The sequence below is a fragment of the Aquarana catesbeiana genome, linkage group LG04 (assembly GCF_042186555.1).
Source record: "Aquarana catesbeiana isolate 2022-GZ linkage group LG04, ASM4218655v1, whole genome shotgun sequence".
In the NCBI taxonomy this organism is placed as follows: Eukaryota; Metazoa; Chordata; class Amphibia; order Anura; family Ranidae; genus Aquarana; species Aquarana catesbeiana.
In genome coordinates, this window is record NC_133327.1 from 54,789,799 (window position 1) to 54,807,495 (window position 17,697).

The 17,697-nt window shown below is 41.2% G+C and overlaps 1 protein-coding gene across 1 annotated transcript in view; it reads left to right on the forward strand.

Moving 5' to 3' along the window:
• Nucleotides 1–8,696: 8,696 nt before the first annotated feature.
• LOC141139257 (G-protein coupled receptor family C group 6 member A-like) overlaps nt 8,697–17,697 on the forward strand; it is a 78,672-nt gene continuing 69,671 nt past the window's right edge. Inside the window, exon 1 of the mRNA XM_073625215.1 lies at nt 8,697–8,936. Coding sequence (XP_073481316.1) covers nt 8,755–8,936 — 182 coding nt within the window. The 5' untranslated portion in view covers nt 8,697–8,754. The remainder of the gene's footprint in view (nt 8,937–17,697) is intronic.

Consider the following 17,697-nt stretch of genomic DNA (forward strand, 5'->3'; position numbering starts at 1 on the left):
AATAAAGTAGCTGAGAGGAAGGGGTTGCACCCACAAAACACGTCCATCGATCCCCCATGATGGCAGCTAGCACATGTTGACATTAGGCAATTTGTGTGCGTCTTCTAAATTTGGCTTTTACAGGGGTGACATCACCCCATCTGCTGAACGCAATATCAAACACAGTTTGTACATACTCATGTCTGATATTGGCTTCACTTTATAAAAGGTGAACTTTGTAAGTTCCAGAGTTGTGTATTGTTTTATGGGTTTAAACATGCCTGTTTTACCTTTAAAAGGCTATTTCTACTTAATGTGACCTTTAAAAATGTTATACAAAGAACATGTTGGTTTGTTCAAAAACCATTTTAGAAACGCACATGTGATTGTGCTTTGATTGATTGATAATCAACAACGTGTGGCTTCTTCTTTCAATGCTCAAAAGCATTTTTTGTAGTAAAGTTGTTGATTTCAGTGACAATGTGGGTTATTTAGTAAAGGCAAATCCATTTTGCACTACAAGTGCAGTTTCAGTACAGTCTCAAGTGCACTTGTAGTGCAAAGTGGATTTTCCTTTAATAAATAACACCCAACAGTGCTTTCTAATTTTACACAATCACGCCATTTTCATGGCTCCCCAAATTTCTGTCATGGTGTTGAAAATGATTAATATTTTTGTCAGTAATGCATTACATACATTAACAAAAAAAAGCAAGGTGTGTGTGTGTAGCAGACCCACAACATAATAATAATAGTTAGCCAAAGAAGAGATTTACCTCATGTGTCAACGAAATTTCATTTGCACTGTTGAAGAAAAAGACCAAAAAATTTGAACATTAATAAAACATAACTGAGGAGACAGCTAAAAGAAAGCCAAGCAGTAAATCAAAGCAAATATTTGTTCAGTTTCAAAGATATTTTTATTTTAAAAATGTCTCAGACATTGTCTGGCTTATCGATGGCCCCCCTACCCACAAAGTATTCCATGTATCTTTTACGGACCTCGCGGGCACTCTGGGGGGGCAAGCCAGGACGGCCAGTTTCAAGCCCCGTCAGGGTTGGTTCATTAATATGAATTCCGGCCTCAGGCCCAACTGAGGCAGCATAGTTCAAAGAATTTCTCCTTAAAAAGTTGTGGAGAACACAGCAACACAGGATGATGTGATTGAGTTTATATTCCACCATGTGTATCGGTGTAAGAAATAGGCGGAACCGGCTGGCCATTATTCCAAATGTAATCTCTACCACTCTTCTGGCTCTGGCCAGCCGGTAATTAAAAACCCTCTGGTTCATCTGCAACGAAGACGAATGGGAGTCCTTCCGCATTGTCTTCTGGAGGTGGCAAGCCCAAACTGCCATTCTGGAGACACCTGTAGAACTTGGTCTGGGCGATGACTCCACCATCTGACATCCGGCCATTCTTCCCCACGTCCACATACAGGAACTCGTAAGTAGCCGACACCACCGCCAACATTACAATACTATTGAACCCCTTGTAATTATAATAGTATGACCCCGAGTTGTGGGGTGGGATTATGTGGATGTGTTTCCCATCAATTGCCCCTCCGCAGTTAGGAAAGTCCCATCGCTGGGCAAAGTGGGAGGCCACAGTCTACCATTCCTGTGGGTTGGAAGGAAATTGTGGAGTCAAACAAGAATAAAAAAATTAGTCATTTTGCACATAAACATTGAAAGCAGGTTAGACACAAACATTCTTGCCCAACATCAGTACAACATTTATTTTAGGGAGTATGTAAAGACAAATGTATACGGTCCACCAATCAGATTCCTCACCCCCTCTGATGGCCCATTGTTAAAATTTTAGGGGGGGGAGATGTTTTGGACAGGTAACCCTCTCCACTTCATTGAGAGATGAATGCCTAAATAATGTGTATTACTTTGGCCAGCCCCTCCTTTCTTACACTATTGGCAGCCCACTGGACAGGTAAGAAGTGTCATAATACAAAAATATGAATACACACTGTCCAAATTGGAGCACAATTTTAACATTCTGCAATTACCTATCAAGATAATAATAGGATAGAAAAACTTTAAACAGTACCATTTGAAAGTATTCAGGCAGGCCGTTGCACTACATATTTTGGGGAATTCATACATAAATCTGACCAGAACAGAGGTAGGTATAGTGTGTATGGGTTTGGCAAAGTCAGCAGACTTCAAAGTCAGAGGATTGTTATGGGTTGACTTAGCGGTTGGGGGGAGGGAGGGTTCCAAATGAGTTTGGTACCCAAAAAAAAGCCTCTGGCACTATGCCAGAATTTAAGGACACAAATAACATTTGTACAAATTTTAGGGGGTGTTTAGGGTAAAGCACTACTATGGAGCTGACAAAATACATTGTTAAGTGACTAGGCGAGGTAGATGTATGATAGATATATGTCCAGGAGAGCATGCTGGGGAGGTAAGTTAAGGCAAATATGTATGAAGGACAAAAAAAAAGTTAAAACATTCCAGCATGCATGAGGACAAAGGGGACCTTTACAGCATATTACAATCATGGCAATTAGGGAATGAGGAAAGAAATACAATATATTATCAAACATTAAATACAATAAAATGTGATGTTAAAGGATAAAAATCTTACATTAATATAGTCCTTCTGCAGGACCTGGTTGATGGCAGAACAGGTCTCCGGGATAATGATCCCCAGAGCCTGGGGGAGATGCCTGTCGAGAACTTGAGGTCCTGCAGGCTTCTCCCCGTCGCCAAGTACAGCAACGTGGCGACTGGCCTCTGCTCCGGAGTGATGGCTTGCCCCATGCAGGTATGCTGCCTTCTGATATAAGGGGTCAGCAAAGCCAACAAATGGGGAAAACGGGGTCCATCATCCTGAGAAAGTTCCTGAAATCGTCAGGATTATTCTCACAGATCTCACGGAGCAAAGGCATGTGACAGAATTGGTCACGCTGGAGCAACCAATTCTTGGTCCATGAACTCCTCCCCACCCTGTTCACGGACTGGACTTGTGTCAAAGTAAGAACCCCAACACCAAGCCCCTGCGCAGCATAAACTCTACGATGAGTACGTACACGCCACATGGCTTTAAAACGGTCGGCTGGTCAGAACGAAGTAACAGAACGCACTGAAGAACAGCAAGGCCTGTGAAGAGCGAGCTGAAAATTAGCAACGAGCGGACAAGAACACAATGATAAATCAATGCGAACTCACTACATGCACTGAAGACCAGATACAAACCCACAAGCACAAACTGAACAGCAGAAAAACAAACTGAATATCAGGAGTCTAAAAAAGCGCGAATCGTCTCTCACCAAACTTTTACTAACACAAGATTAGCAAAAGGAGCCCAAAGGGTGGCGCACTTGGTATTGAACTGTCCTTTTATAACCACGTCGTATGTGTTGTACGTCACCGCATTCTTGATGTTAGGAAATTCCAGCAACTTTGTGCAACCGTGTGTATGCAAGACAAGTTTGAGCCAACATCCGTCGGAAAAAATACGATGGATTTTGTTGTCGGAATGTCCAATCAATGTCCGATCATGTGTACAGGGCATAAGACTCCACGACACAATCCAGTTGGTCTCCTACAACCCATACCCAATGGAAAGAGGCCCTGGACCCACCTGTCTATGGATTTCATTGTGGAGTTGCCCAACTCCCAAGGCAACACAGTTATCCTTATGGTGGTTGACCGGTTCTCAAAGATGTGTCATTGTATTCCACTTAAGAATTTGCCCACTTCTAAGGAACTGGCTTCCATTTTTGCTTGGGAGATCTTTCGCTTACATAGGCTACCCCAGGTGATTGTCTTGGACAGGGGTAGTCAATTTTGTGTCCCGGTTCTGGCGAGCCTTTTGTGCACAGCTGGGAATTCAGCTTGTCTTCTCCTCTGCATATCACCAGCAGTCTAATGGGGCCGTGGAATGAGCCAATCAGTCCTTGGAGCAATTCCTACGTTGCTATATTTCTGACCATCACAACAACTGGTCAGACCTATTACCATGGGCAGAGTTTGCTCACAACAGTGGCTTGAATTCTGCTTCCCGATTGTCTCCGTTTATGGCGAATTATGGTTTCCAACCTTCCATGTTGCCTGACTCGTTTGTTCTGCAGAGTATTCCTGCACTAGAGGAGCATCTCTGTGGTCTTTGCTCCACTTGAGCACAAGTCCAGGAGGCTTTGCGTCATGCTAATGATAGGTACAGACTCCATGCTGACCGTAGACGCCTGCCTGCACCTTCCTACCAGTTTGTGGACATGGTCTGGCTGTCATTTCCCAACCTCCGACTTCGTGTTCCCTTACTGAATTTCGCACCCTGTTTTTTTGGGCCTTTCCGTATCCTTCACAGTATTAACCTAGTGGCTTACGTGTTGGACCTTCCTCCTAGTATGCGCATCTCAAAGGTGTTTCATGTCTCCTTATTGAAACCGTTGGTCTGCAACCGCTTTACCACTCCGGTGCCACGTCCTCACCCTATACAGGTTAAGAACCATGAGGAGTATGAGGTACAATCCATTGTTGACTCCTGTAGGTTCCATGGGTGCATACAGTATCTGGTGCATTGGAAGGGGTACGGTCCAGAGGAACGCTCCTGGGTCTCATCCTCGGACGTACATGCTCCTGCCCTCCTCTGTGATTTCCATAGATGTATTCCCCTCAAGCCTGGTGGTCCTCCGAGGGGGAGGGGTCATTGAGGAGGGGGATACTGTCAGGGCTGGCTCAGTCCTTCCTTCTCTGAGCTGGCCAATCAGCTGTCGGCTAATTGCCAGCTCTCATCTCTCTCCACAGTTAACCAGCTGTTGTGGATCTGCTTGTCAGTCCCGCCTACTTAAAGATCTCCAGCTCACTTCATTCCTGCCTTCTCCTTGGTCACATCACAAGAAACCATCTTCTGCATTCCTGTTTAAAGACTGGCTTTGCTGACATCCCTTCTGGCTCCTTATCCTGCTTGCTGTTCCTGTACTTGGATCCCTGACCTCTGGCCTGGCTTATTACCCGATCTGATTCCTGAACTCTGGCCTGGCTGATTACCCGATCTGGTTACTGAACTCTGGCTTGGCTGATTACCCAATCCGGTTACTGGACTCTGGCTATGCTTTGACTATGCTTACTTATTTTTAATAATAAACAAGTGTGATTTTACTGTACTTCTGTCTCGGTCTGGTTCATGGTTTCTGACACAGGTCAAATGGCTGTAAGAAAGCCATTGCTAAGATGGCAAAATGAGAAAAAGAGGCTTGCCTAGGTTATGAAGCATTGCAAGTGAAATACTGAAGATTGGAAGAAGATCTCCTGGAATGATGAGTCAAAAATATGATATCTTCAGTTCATCATACAGTGTTTATGTAAGCTGTTTACTTGGTGTGTGACACCATCTGTCAAATATGGAGGAGAAACTGCCGGTCTGGCACTCTTTTGCTGGTCAAGTATTCATTCTACAGCAAGATAATGACCAAAAACATACCTCCAGACTGCATCAGAACTACCTTAGAAGGAAAGAACAAGATGGTAGGCTTCAAATTATGGAATGACAAGCATAGTCTGCAGACTTAAAACCCATCAAGCCAGTTTGAGATAAACTGGACAGAAGGGTGAAAGCAAAGCAGCATAAAAGTGCAACACATTTGTAGAAACTTCCGCAACAGTGTTGGGAAGAACTTTCCAAACAATATTTGATTTCCATTTTTTTTTTTACTTTCCATTGATATTAATAAAGCATAATTATTTACTTTGACGTTATTCAGAAATTGGTTTTAATCCATGTTTACCAACAAGTGTCAGAAGGTAAACCTTCACCACTTTGATTCTCCCTAAATCAGGAACGAATTAAGTTGTTTGAGATTTAGTATGATCTGCACTGGGGGTAAACCCAGGTGACATGTGGTGCGCCACAGAAGAGGTGTAAAGCGACCATCCCCACTTTTCCTTTATACGGTGCTTTGAATACAGTGCTTTGATCAGACTTGCGACTTTTTAAATGTAATACATCTTAAAATGTTCATAGAAATCCTAAAACGTTAATAAAAAGTTCATAAAAATCTAACAGCCCCTCCCCAGGATGTCCAATAGTTTCTGGCCAGGGGTGTCTCACTGAAAATGCCAGTAAATTAGTAGATGAATATCTGCACCTTCATGACAAATCATTGTTTTCGCACATAAAGGATGCTATTGATCTGTTGAAAACCATAGATAGAATGCAGATTCCCTAAAATGCTTGGTTGGTTGCCAATGATGTTACGACTAATTATAATTCTTTCCTTAATGATATGGGGATACAAGTAGTAACAGACCACCTATCAGAGAGTGACCAATCTGCTTGGAGTTACAATGCATTTGTAATACAGCTTCTTCGTTTTATACTAACAAGGAATATCTTGGTGTTCAAATGCTTCCACTACCTAGAGATGCAGGGGGAGGCAATGGGGACACATTGTGCCCCCTCTTATGCCAACTTATACTGAGGGATTAGGAGAGTGACCTCTTTTCTCATGATGATTTGAGTGACAGTTTTCCTGAAGAAACCGTGTAAGGCAAAACATGATGAAGGAAACATCTACTGGAAGCTGAAAAACATGTGGAAATAATCTGACTACAACAGATATTGTCTTTGACTTACTAAGGTTTTAATGATGTTTTCATCATATGCTCAATGCATTGTTACAGTTTAACATTGATTGTATTACACGGTACTATCAAATTCTCAAATTGTTTAGCTATTTGTAAAGGGCAGTGGCCAGTGTTCTATACCATTTTTTGATAATCCTTTGCATAAAAACCTTGAAAATTAGCTAAATTGATTTTAACCCTTTCACTGCCAGCGGAGGGTTTCACACACAATCCGGTGGCTGCAGCTACTGGGATTGTGTGTAAAACTGACAGGCAGACTCCTGCTTCCACAAACCCCTGGTACCGGCACCCCCCATGCCCCTGCCATATATTCCAGGCTCCACTTGCTCATCTGCAGGCCCGGGACCAACGTGGCAGGTGCCAGTGTTTGGAAGGGAGGGAGAAGAGCGGAAACATGGAAACTGGAGAAAACTCTGACAGGAGGAGGTCAAGCAAGTAGGAGCAGCAAGCAAGTCTCAGTTTCAACTGTAAAGAAAAGACTTCGAGCTCCAGGTTTGACAGGATGTCAGGGCTGGCTCAGCCCTTCCTTCTCTGAGCTGGCCGTTCAGCTATCGGCTAATTGCCAGCTCTCATCTCTCTCCACAGTTAACCAGCTGTTGTGGATCTGCTCATCAGTCCCGCCTACTTAAAGATCTCCAGCTCATGTCATTTCTGCCTTCGCCTTGGTCACATCACAAGAAACCATCTCCTGCATTCCTGTTTAAGGACTGGCTTTGCTGACATCCTTTCTGGCTCCTTACCCTGGTTGCTGTTCCTCTACTTGGATCCCTGACTTCTGGCCTGGCTGATTACCCAATCTGGTTACTGAACCCTGGCTTGGCTGATTACCCGATCTGGTTACTGACTTCTGGCTTGGCTGATTACCCGATCCGGTTACTGGACTCTGGCTATGCTTTGACTATGCTTACTCTATTTACCTTTTTATTTTTATTAATAAACAAGTGTGATTTTACTGTACTTCTGTCTCGGTCTGGTTCATGGTTTCTGACAAAGGTCAAATGGCCGTAAGAAAGCCATTGCTAAGATGGCAAAATGAGAAAAAAAGGCTTGCCTAGGCTATGAAGCATTGCAAGTGAAATACTGAAGTTTGGAAAAAGATCTCCTGGAACGATGAATCAAAAATATGAAATCTTCAGTTCATCATGCAGAGTTTATGTAAGCCGTTTATCAAATATGGAGGAGAAACTGGTGGTCTGGCGCTCTTTTGCTGGTCAGGGATTCATTTTACAGCAAGATCACCAAAAACATACCTCCAGGCTGCATCAGAACTACCTCAGAAGAAAAGAACAAGATGGTAGGCTTCAAATTATGGAATGACAAGCATAGTCTGCAGACTTAAAACCCATCAAGCCAGTTTGAGATGAACTGGACAGAAGGGTAAAAGCAAAGCAGCATACAAGTGCAACACATTTGTGGGAACTTCCGCAACAGTGTTGGGAAGAACTTTCCGAACAATATTTGATTTCCATTATAGAAAGAAAGACACAAGTCTGTCAGGCTGCTATATCTGCAAAAGGTGGCTACTTTGATAAGTCAATAATTTACAGGAGCTTACAATTTGTTAAAGAAAATAATTCCATGATTTCTTTTTTATGTAAAATTGTTTATTTGTTCTAGGCTTTATTTTCACAGTACATTGAAACATTAAACTGCAGAAATTTCAATGAAAACTGGAAAAATTGGGTTGTTCTAAACCTTTTGACCAGTAGTGTATATAAAAAATGTGCCAAACAAATATAAATAAAATATATGAATAAAAAAATATACAAAATATTACAAAAAATAAAAAGAGTCATCAGTTTAAAGTTTTCACTCAAAATAGTTTCCCCAAAATTTGGTATATTTCTTTATAGGGTCAGGAAGGATTATTTTTGACTCAATGAGACAACACTAGCTCTAGATTCCCAAGGGAATTCGTTTTACCTTGCTCTGGAAAAAAAATATAGTTTAAGAAAGGATTAACTTGATGGGTATGCACTAACCTAAATCACTAATGGAACAAGTTTGTTCAAGTTTATTTATGTTTTGAATTATGAAAACACTAATTTGGAATCTTGGACACTCCCTTATGAAAAAAAATCCAAAGCTGTCCTATAAAATGCGAGCAGTCAATATGGCTTCATTCTTTAGAGCACAGAGAGTATGATCTAAAAATACACTGCAAACATGTTTTTACCTCCCATAATCACACTTTCTTCTCTCTTTGGATTTGCACTTTCCTGTCGTTCCCACAAATACGTGGTGGCTCAAAAACCTGGAGACATTATGCTTGGAGGGATCTTTCCCATCCATGATGGAGTTAATAATTTATTAGAACGTCTTTATGTAGATGAATTCACCTGTACAGGGTAAGTGCTGAAGAAATTTTAAATGAAATGCAAGGAATTCAATTTCTCTTTTCTTTTTAACACAAAAAAATGTTTACTTACCCTTTTTTTACTTGCCATTGATATTAATAAAGCATAAAGTTAAAGTTAAGTTAATAAAGCATAAAGTTATTCAGAAATAGGTTTTAATCCATGTTTACCAACAGCTGTAGGGATTGTGACTTGCATACATCTTTGGGTGAGAATTGCTTGCAAATGATGTTAAATTTGAAAAAAAATTGACAGATTCAGATAGCTAAATGCCAATCCAAATTTTTCTTATATTTGGCATTTCAGGTTCAGGAAGGGAAGAGAAGGGTTGTTACTGCCTTATATTTGCTTCTGTTGTTGTTTAAGCACCCTTAAGCTGGCCATAGATAGGTCATTTGTTTTTTTTTGTTCGGCCAGAGGGCTGAATACAAAAAATTAACAGATTCCTCCAGCCACATGAATGAGGTGTGGGTGGAGAAACCCCCCCTACCAGGACATTGTATTCTAACACCTTAAAATATAAATATGCAGTGCTAATCCAATGTAACTAGATACAGTTCATATAAGAGATGATAAAAGAAAACAGATTAAAACCCCGCACCAGCTTCAATGTGAAGATAGAAACACACCACAGTGTTTCCAGCAAGTCTCCTTACCAGAGGAGTTTGACCCTCATATTATAGAGAGGTCAAAAAAGCATGTAACACAGAACTATATTCCTCCACAACTTCAAGTAGCAGGTGAATTGGCTCCCATCAGAATCTTTAGGGCTGTATATAAGGTTCCCAATATAATCAACTGGTATCACGATCATGTGCACACTCAGTGTAGCCCCCGATCACATGGCATGCAGCTATGTAATAAACATGCGGCTCTTAATGTTTCATCTGTTTTCTTTTATCATCTATTATAGGGACTGTATTTAATTACATTGGTTAGGGCTGCATATTGATATTTTCAAGTGTTATATTTGCAAACAGCGAATTAATGCTGGCTGCTGTTTGTTTGTTCTATTATCAAAAAATAGCGTAGATATTCTAATGCTGGCCATACACTGTTCGAATTTTGAAAGAATTTTCTTTCGAAAATCATATCAAAGAATTTTCGCACGAATTTCGCACCATTAGTGGGCTGCAGCAACGGCTGATTTTCGTGCGGCAATCAAATTTGAGGAATCGGACATGTTGGAAATTTTTAGAAAAACAAACGATTTTCTAATCAATGATGGGAGAATCGTGCAAGAAATGTAATAAGAAAAGAAAATTTACGGAGAGAAAAGAAGATTCCCAGCCACGAAAATTCTTCTCTGTTGCTTCTCTGTAGCAACATGAGGTGAAATTGAAGGCTTGGTCGGCCGAATTTCGAAAATCAATGGTGGCATCATCGGATCACAAAAAAAACGAACTTTCTGATTTTGAAAAGAAAATTAGTTTGAAATTCGACCATGTATGGCCTGCTTAAAGCGGAGTTCCACACAAAAATGGAACTTCCGCTTTTCGGAACCCTCCCCCCCTCCGGTGTCACGTTTGGCACCTTTCAGGGGGGAGGGGGGTGCAGATACCTGTCTAAGACAGGTATTTGCACCCACTTCCGGCATAGACTCCCATGGGAGTCTACGCCTCTTCCCGTCCCCACCGCGCTGTCTCCTGGGAACACACAGCTCCCAGGAGAGAGCGGGGACCACTTGGGACGCGCAGCGCGACTCGCGCATGCGCAGTAGGGAACCGGGAAGTGAAGCCGCAACGCTTCACTTCCTGATTCCCTCACCTAGGATGGCGGCGGCAGCTGCCGAGAACCGAGCGGGTTCTCAGTGTCCCCTGCCAACATCGCTGGGCCCTGGGACAGGTAAGTGGCCATGTATTAAAAGTCAGCAGCTGCAGTATTTGTAGCTGCTGGCTTTTAATATTTTTTTTTTTGGCGGTGTGGGTGAACCCCCGCTTTAAGTTCTTTTTTTTTTTTTTTATCAAATAACTCTTTTTATTGATTTTTACATACTCAAAAAAAGTACATTACAAACTCTAAATACAATCCAGATACAGATGCCAACAAATAAAAACATGGACTGTGCTTATATAGTATGTCTAAGCTGGAAAAAAAACTATTCTTTGGGATTTCATATTCTTCCATTATTTGAATAAAAGTTTTTACAGTATTCCCCTAAAATAATTGACTGTTTTTGCCACACGTCAAATCCTTCCAGTATTCCCAATTCCTCATAGTCTAAGTTTCCTCATATTGGGGTATGGGTTGTTATACCCCTTTATATTAGTGATATTTTTCATTTCTTGCCATACTCTATCAAATAATTTGCCCGTCATAAACCCTTTTACCCTTTGAAGATCCCCTGTCTCTAATAAGGAGACAAGTGAGTAATCCCTACATAACGGCAACAGCAAGCCCTGTATAGGGTCAGACTCCGATATTTCTGTCCAACCAGAAAATTGCTGTAATTGCGAGGCTAGAAACTAACTTTTTATATGCGGAATAGCGAGCTCTCCTGCATCTTTTGCTAGCATTAGAGAGGAAAATTTTATACAAGATAGTTTTTTCTACCAAATAAGTTCTTGAAAAAGAGATTCCATCCTCCAGAACCAATGTGATGTAATCCAAACAGGGGAATTATGACGGATATAGAGTGTGGAACTGTGGGGTCCAGATCATCTTAATAAGATTTGCTCTGAGAGCAAGGCTTGGACTTATTCTCTTAATAAAGACAATAAGACCCCTTTCACACTGGGGCGCTTTGCAGTCACTACAGCGCAAAAAATAGAGCCTGCAAAGCGCCCTGAAAGAGCCGCTCCTCACACTCCAGTGTGAAGGCCTAAGGGCTTTCACACTGGAGCAGTGCGCTGGCAGGACGGCAAAAAAAAGTCCTGCTTAGCAGCATCTGTGGAGTGGTGAAGGAGCGGTGTGTATACTGCTCCTTCACCACTCCTGCCCATTGAAATGAATGGGGCAGCGCGGCTATACCGCCGGCAAAGCGGTGGTTTTAACCCTTTCTCGACTGCTAGCAGGGGGTAAAACCATCCCGCTATCTGCCGAATACCACTGCTAAAACGACGGTAAAGCGGCACTAAAAATAGCACAGTTTTACCGCCGGCTCCAGCGCCCGCACCGCCCCAGTGTGAAAGGGGCCTAAAGCATCCCTTCAAGAATGGATGGAAAGGTGTAAAATTAATCTTGTACAGGTTAATGGTCAGAGGGAATATGGTGGCCCTCCTGCAGACTGATATTGATATCCCTCAAGAAATCTAGGAAGATAAATTAATTCCACTGGATCAGATTGCTGGAACATTGTTTGTCTTCTGATGACTTGTCTAGTTGACAGATTGTGTCTCTGCCATTGTGTGTCACCTAGGTGTGAATTTCCATTGTTAATTGAGTCACCTTTTGTTTCTATCTGTTGGCTAATTTGGCTAAATCTTGGAGATTCCTATGATGGGATTAGCCTTGTGTCAACTCTACCTTGTTATCTAACCATTGTGGGATGGTTATGTGTTTATGCTTATGATAATGTGTAATGTACTTTGTGTATCCAGGGCGGTAGACTGGTGCCAGACAGTCTGAGCTGTGTTGGGATTCCTGATTAATCAAAGCACTGAGTCACCTAGGCCTATGTAGGTGCCTAGTAGTTAATTAGATTGATGTTTATGTTGGCTGTTCTTAAGCTACGTTAATTATATTACCATTTACAGTTTGTATTGTTAGGGTAATGTGATCAGGCCCTATCTGAAATTGTGTGTTATATATTCCGAGTGAGTTTTCAATAAACAGTTCCAGTTTGCATCTAAGCTAGTGCCACCTAGTCTTGGGTGCAATATTCAGCTATAATACCTGGTTCCTGGGTCCAGACTGAAGGAAGCTATATCTTGAACGTCACAGCCACAAAATATGGAGCATCAACAATTCGGCTTGATTGCAATGTTAACATTGGTCTGACACATAGAAATATTCGATGAAGGAGTGACAGTGTCTTATACCAGCAAGAATATATTTTGTAATTGTGTTCTTGTTTTGTTACTTTCAAAGAGCCTTTATGTATAGTAGTGCATGTAGTTTCCCAAGCTTGTTCTAGCAAAGAAATTCCTAAGTTGGTTTTCTACTTGTCTACATAGTATAAGAGATTTTTCAGCTTTCAACTTTCCCCTTTTTTTAATTTCCTCCTCTATTCTTTTCTTTCTCCACCGCTTCTTGTGTGTTCATTCTCTTGGTCCATTCTCCTCTCTCTCTACTTCATCCTTTTCTTTTTACTCATTTTCCATTCCATAATTATTTTCTTGTTTTAATGGCAAACCTTTTCTTGTGGGGTGGGCACTTCTTCCCTTTGGCCAATTTATCAGATTCATTATATTTCAGGTAATTTGGTTAGTCAAGCAACAGCGATGGTTTGAGTGCTTTGTATTTATTGTTTGTAGAGCTATGTTGGAGAGTTGAATCTCTCAAGCTTAAGTACCCATATGATGTTTAGGCATCTGTTTTGATATATGTACACATTCCTCTCAGAAGGAAAAGGTACCGTATTCACACAAGTTGATTCCACTTTCTTGTGCAACCAATGGTCTTTGCCAAATAATTCTGCACCACAGTGTTAGGAGTGCATACAGGGTGCAATGAGTGTGCTTTGGCACACCCTAATCACTCTGTATGTGATTGCAAGATCTCCCTCTGACCTGCTCTGCCATAAAATAAGTACTTCCGCACTTCTCTTTCATTGTGCCGGTGGGCAGATGGGAAAAATATCCTTCCCATAAGAATTGTGGAAGCACTTCCCTTTGAGTGAGTGAGGAGAAGATGGCCCCCACCCGTCTCCATACCATTGCAGGGCAGGAGCAGCGTCAAAACGTTGCTCTCTTACGCCCATAGCTCTCAAAGCAACATTTTTTTTATTGCATTTTAGTGTAAATATGAGATCTGAGGTCTTTTTGACCACAGATTTCATATTTAAGAGGTCCTGTTATGCTTTTTTCTATTACAAGGGATGTTTACATTCCTTGTAAAAGGAATAAACGTGACACCTTTTTTTTTTTTTTTTTAAAGAACAGTGTAAAAATAAAAAAGTAAAAGGTAAAATAAATAAGAAAAAAAAATGTAAACGCGTCCCGCCCCGCCAAGCTCACGTGCAGAAGCGAACACATGCATGAGCAGCGCCCACATATGAAAACAGTGTTCAAACCACACATTTGAGGTATCGCCGTGATCGGTAGAGTGAGAGCAATAATTAGCCTTAGTGCAAAAAAAAAACAACTTTTTTTTTTTTTGCACAAAGTTGTCACTAAATGATATATTTCTCAAACATGCCATGGGCATATGTGAAATTACACCCCAAAATAAATTCTGCTTCTCCTGACGGGGATACCACATGTGTGAGACTTTTTGGGAGCCTAGCCGCGTACAGGACCCCGAAGACCAAGCATCGGCTTCAGGCTTTCTAAGGGCGTAAATTTTTGATTTCACTCCTCACTGCCTATCACAGTTTCAGAGGCCATGAAATGCCCAGATAGCAAAAAAAAACCCCAAATGACCCCATTTTGGAAAGTAGACACCCCAAGAGAGGCATGTTGTGTATTTTGCAGATCTCGCTTTGTGTCACAAAGTTTTAAAAATTGAAAAAAAAAAATTCCTTTCTTTCTTCATTTTCAGAAACAAATGAGAGCTGCAAAATACTCACAATGCCTCTTAGCAAATACCTTGGGGTGTCTACTTTCCAAAATGGGCTCATTTGTGGGGTTTTTGTGCTATCTTGACATTTCCGGGCCTCCGTAACTGAGATAGGTAGTGAGGAAGTAAAATCACCATTTTACGCCCTTAGAAAGCCTGAAGGCAGTGATTGGTTTTCGGGGTCCTGTACACGGCTAGGCTCCCAAAAAGTCTCACACATGTGGTATCCCCGTACTTAGGAGAAGCAGCAGACTATAGTTTGGGGTGTAATTCCACAAATGACTATGGCATGTTTGAGCAATATATCATGTAGTGACAACAACAAAAAAAAGTTTGTAATTTTCCCGAAACTTGCGGCAAAATATAAAATATTCCATGGACTCAACATGCCTATCAGCAAATAGCTTGGGGTGTCTACTTTCCAAAAAGGGGTAATTTGGGAGGTTTTAACTGTCCTGGCATTTTATGCACAACATTAGAAGCTTATGTCACACATCATCCACTCTTCTAATCACTTGAAGATAAAGCCCTTTCTGACACTTTTTGTTTACATGAAAAAATATTTTTTTTGCTAGAAAATTACTTTGAACCCCCAAAAATTTTATATTTTTTTAAAGCAAAGGCCCTACAGATTAAAATGGTGGTTATTGCAATTTTTTTTCGCACAGTATTTGCGCAGTGATTTTTCAAACGCTTTTTTTTGGAAAAAAACACTTTTTTTAATTTTAATGCACTAAAACACACCATATTGCCCAAATGTTTGATGAAATAAAAAAGATGATCTTATGCCGAGTACATGGATACCAAACACGACATGCTTTAAAATTGTGCACAAATGTGCAGCGGCGACAAACTACATACATTTTTTAAAAGCTTTTAAAATCCTTTACAGGTTACCACTTTAGATTTACAGAGGAGGTCTACTGCTAAAATTACTGCCCTTGATCTGACCTTTGTGGTGATACCTCACATGCATGGTGCAATTGCTGTTTACATATGACACCAGACCGACACTTGCATTCGCCTTTGCACTGGAGCACAGGGTGACGGGTGCTTTTTTTATTATTAATATTATTATTATTTGTTTTTGCTTTTTTCTTTTATGTTAATAGGTAGTGACAGGTACTCTTTTTAAAAAAATTGCGGTCTATTAGACCCTATATCTCTCCTCTGCCCTCAAAGCATCTGACCACACCAAGATTTCCCAATGGCGCTGTTTATATCCGGCAAAACCTAAGTCATGAAATGCTCGCAGCTTCCGGTTTCTTAGGCCATAGAGATGATTGGAGCTATTCTGGTCTCCGATCAGCTCTATGGTCAGCTTGCAGAACCACCTGATGCATTCTCGGGTTCCCTGTTGGTACAGGTGAGCCTGAGAAAACCATGGAAGATGGTGGAGGGGACGTTCTCTCCCACTGCTTGTAAAAGTCTAGAGGCTAATTAGCTTCTAGGATTGCTTTTACCGCTGGCTGAAAATAATGATACCAAGATGATACCTAAACCTGCAAGCATCATTCTGGTATAACCACTCAAAGTCCAGCAACATACTAGTACGTTGCTGGTCCTTGTTGGGCATATATTGTAATGTTCTTTTTTTCATGCAGCCTGTGGGCTGAACAAAAAAAAGACTGATCGGTGGGTATGCCCACCATTAGAATTCTGCCCCTCATCCACCTACTTCTAGTGATGGGCATACATGCACTTTTTTTTTTAACTGTGGTGGTGAAATCACCTCCTACAGCACTGGAGTCGCTGATTTATGTATAGTGAGAGCAAAGGCTGTTGTTGTCAAGATAAATAAAAACAAACATTTTTTAACACAATCTGTGCCTAAAAATATATATGCCAAAGCATGAGGGCAATCCACCCCTGCCCCCATGCTTCGGCATATATGCTCTTTTTTTAACTGTGGTGGTGAAATCACCTCCTACAGTACTGAAGTCATCTGCTAAGCAAATGATGGTTAACAATAAAGTAACATTACAGTATAACAGTAAGACATACCTGCAAAGCAAATACAATAAAACATAGTAAAAATAAAACATTCCAGTTCTAAAATACAGGAACAATAGAGAGAGAACAATAGATATAGAACAATAGAGATCGAACAATAGAGCAGACTATAGAGAGGGAACATAAGAGAGATAAAAATAGAGAGAGAAGAAAAATAAAACCACAACTATTTTTTACTTTTTTTAATTATTTATTTATTTATTTTTTGCACTTTTATATAAACTGTAAACTTCCAGATTAGGAATAGGGATGGGTGAACAGTTCGGCCCGAGCATAAGTTCGGGCCTAACTTTCGTTGTTCGGACGTTCGTTTACCAGCGAACAAACGGGTCATTCGACCGTTTGTTTGCCCCCCTGAACCGACTACAAGGCATTGCGGCACTGAACAGTGCATTGCAAGCTGTGATTGGCTGAAGCAGTGAAAGCTTCAGCCAATCAGGGCACAGAGCACTGTCAGAGTCATGATTGGACACTGTCATCATGACTTTAATGGCAGCCATTTTCAGTGTGATTTTGGCATGGAGAGAGATAGAACAGGGCTCTGTTCAGTGCTATTAGTTAGTGTGCAATACTGTGCTATTTTGCTTCAATTGTTAGTGGAGAATATTAGTTTAGTGTCAGTCTAGGGATAGTGTGAGTGTAGTGAGGAGGACCATCATTCAGCTTTTCATAGTGTGCAGCTAGAGTAGGGACAGCTCAGATAGTTTCAGTGTAGTGTAGTGAGACCGTGTCAGTAATCTTGACATTAGTATATAGCTAGAGTAGGGACAGTTCAGATAGCTTCAGTCTAGTGACGGTTGAACACCGTCTATTTGATTGCGTTACTGCTAGTTTAACGCCATATCGTATTGCGTGCGTTACTGCCAGTTTAACCCCATATAGTTTTGTGTGCGTTACTGCCAGTTTAATGCCATATAGTTTTGCGTGCGTTACTGCCAGTTTAATGCCATATAGTTTTGCATGTGTTACTGCCAGTTTAACGCCATATTGTATTGCGTGCGTTACTGCCAGTTTAACGCCATATAGTTTTGCGTGCGTTACTGCCAGTTTAACGCCATATAGTTCTGTGTACGTTACTGCC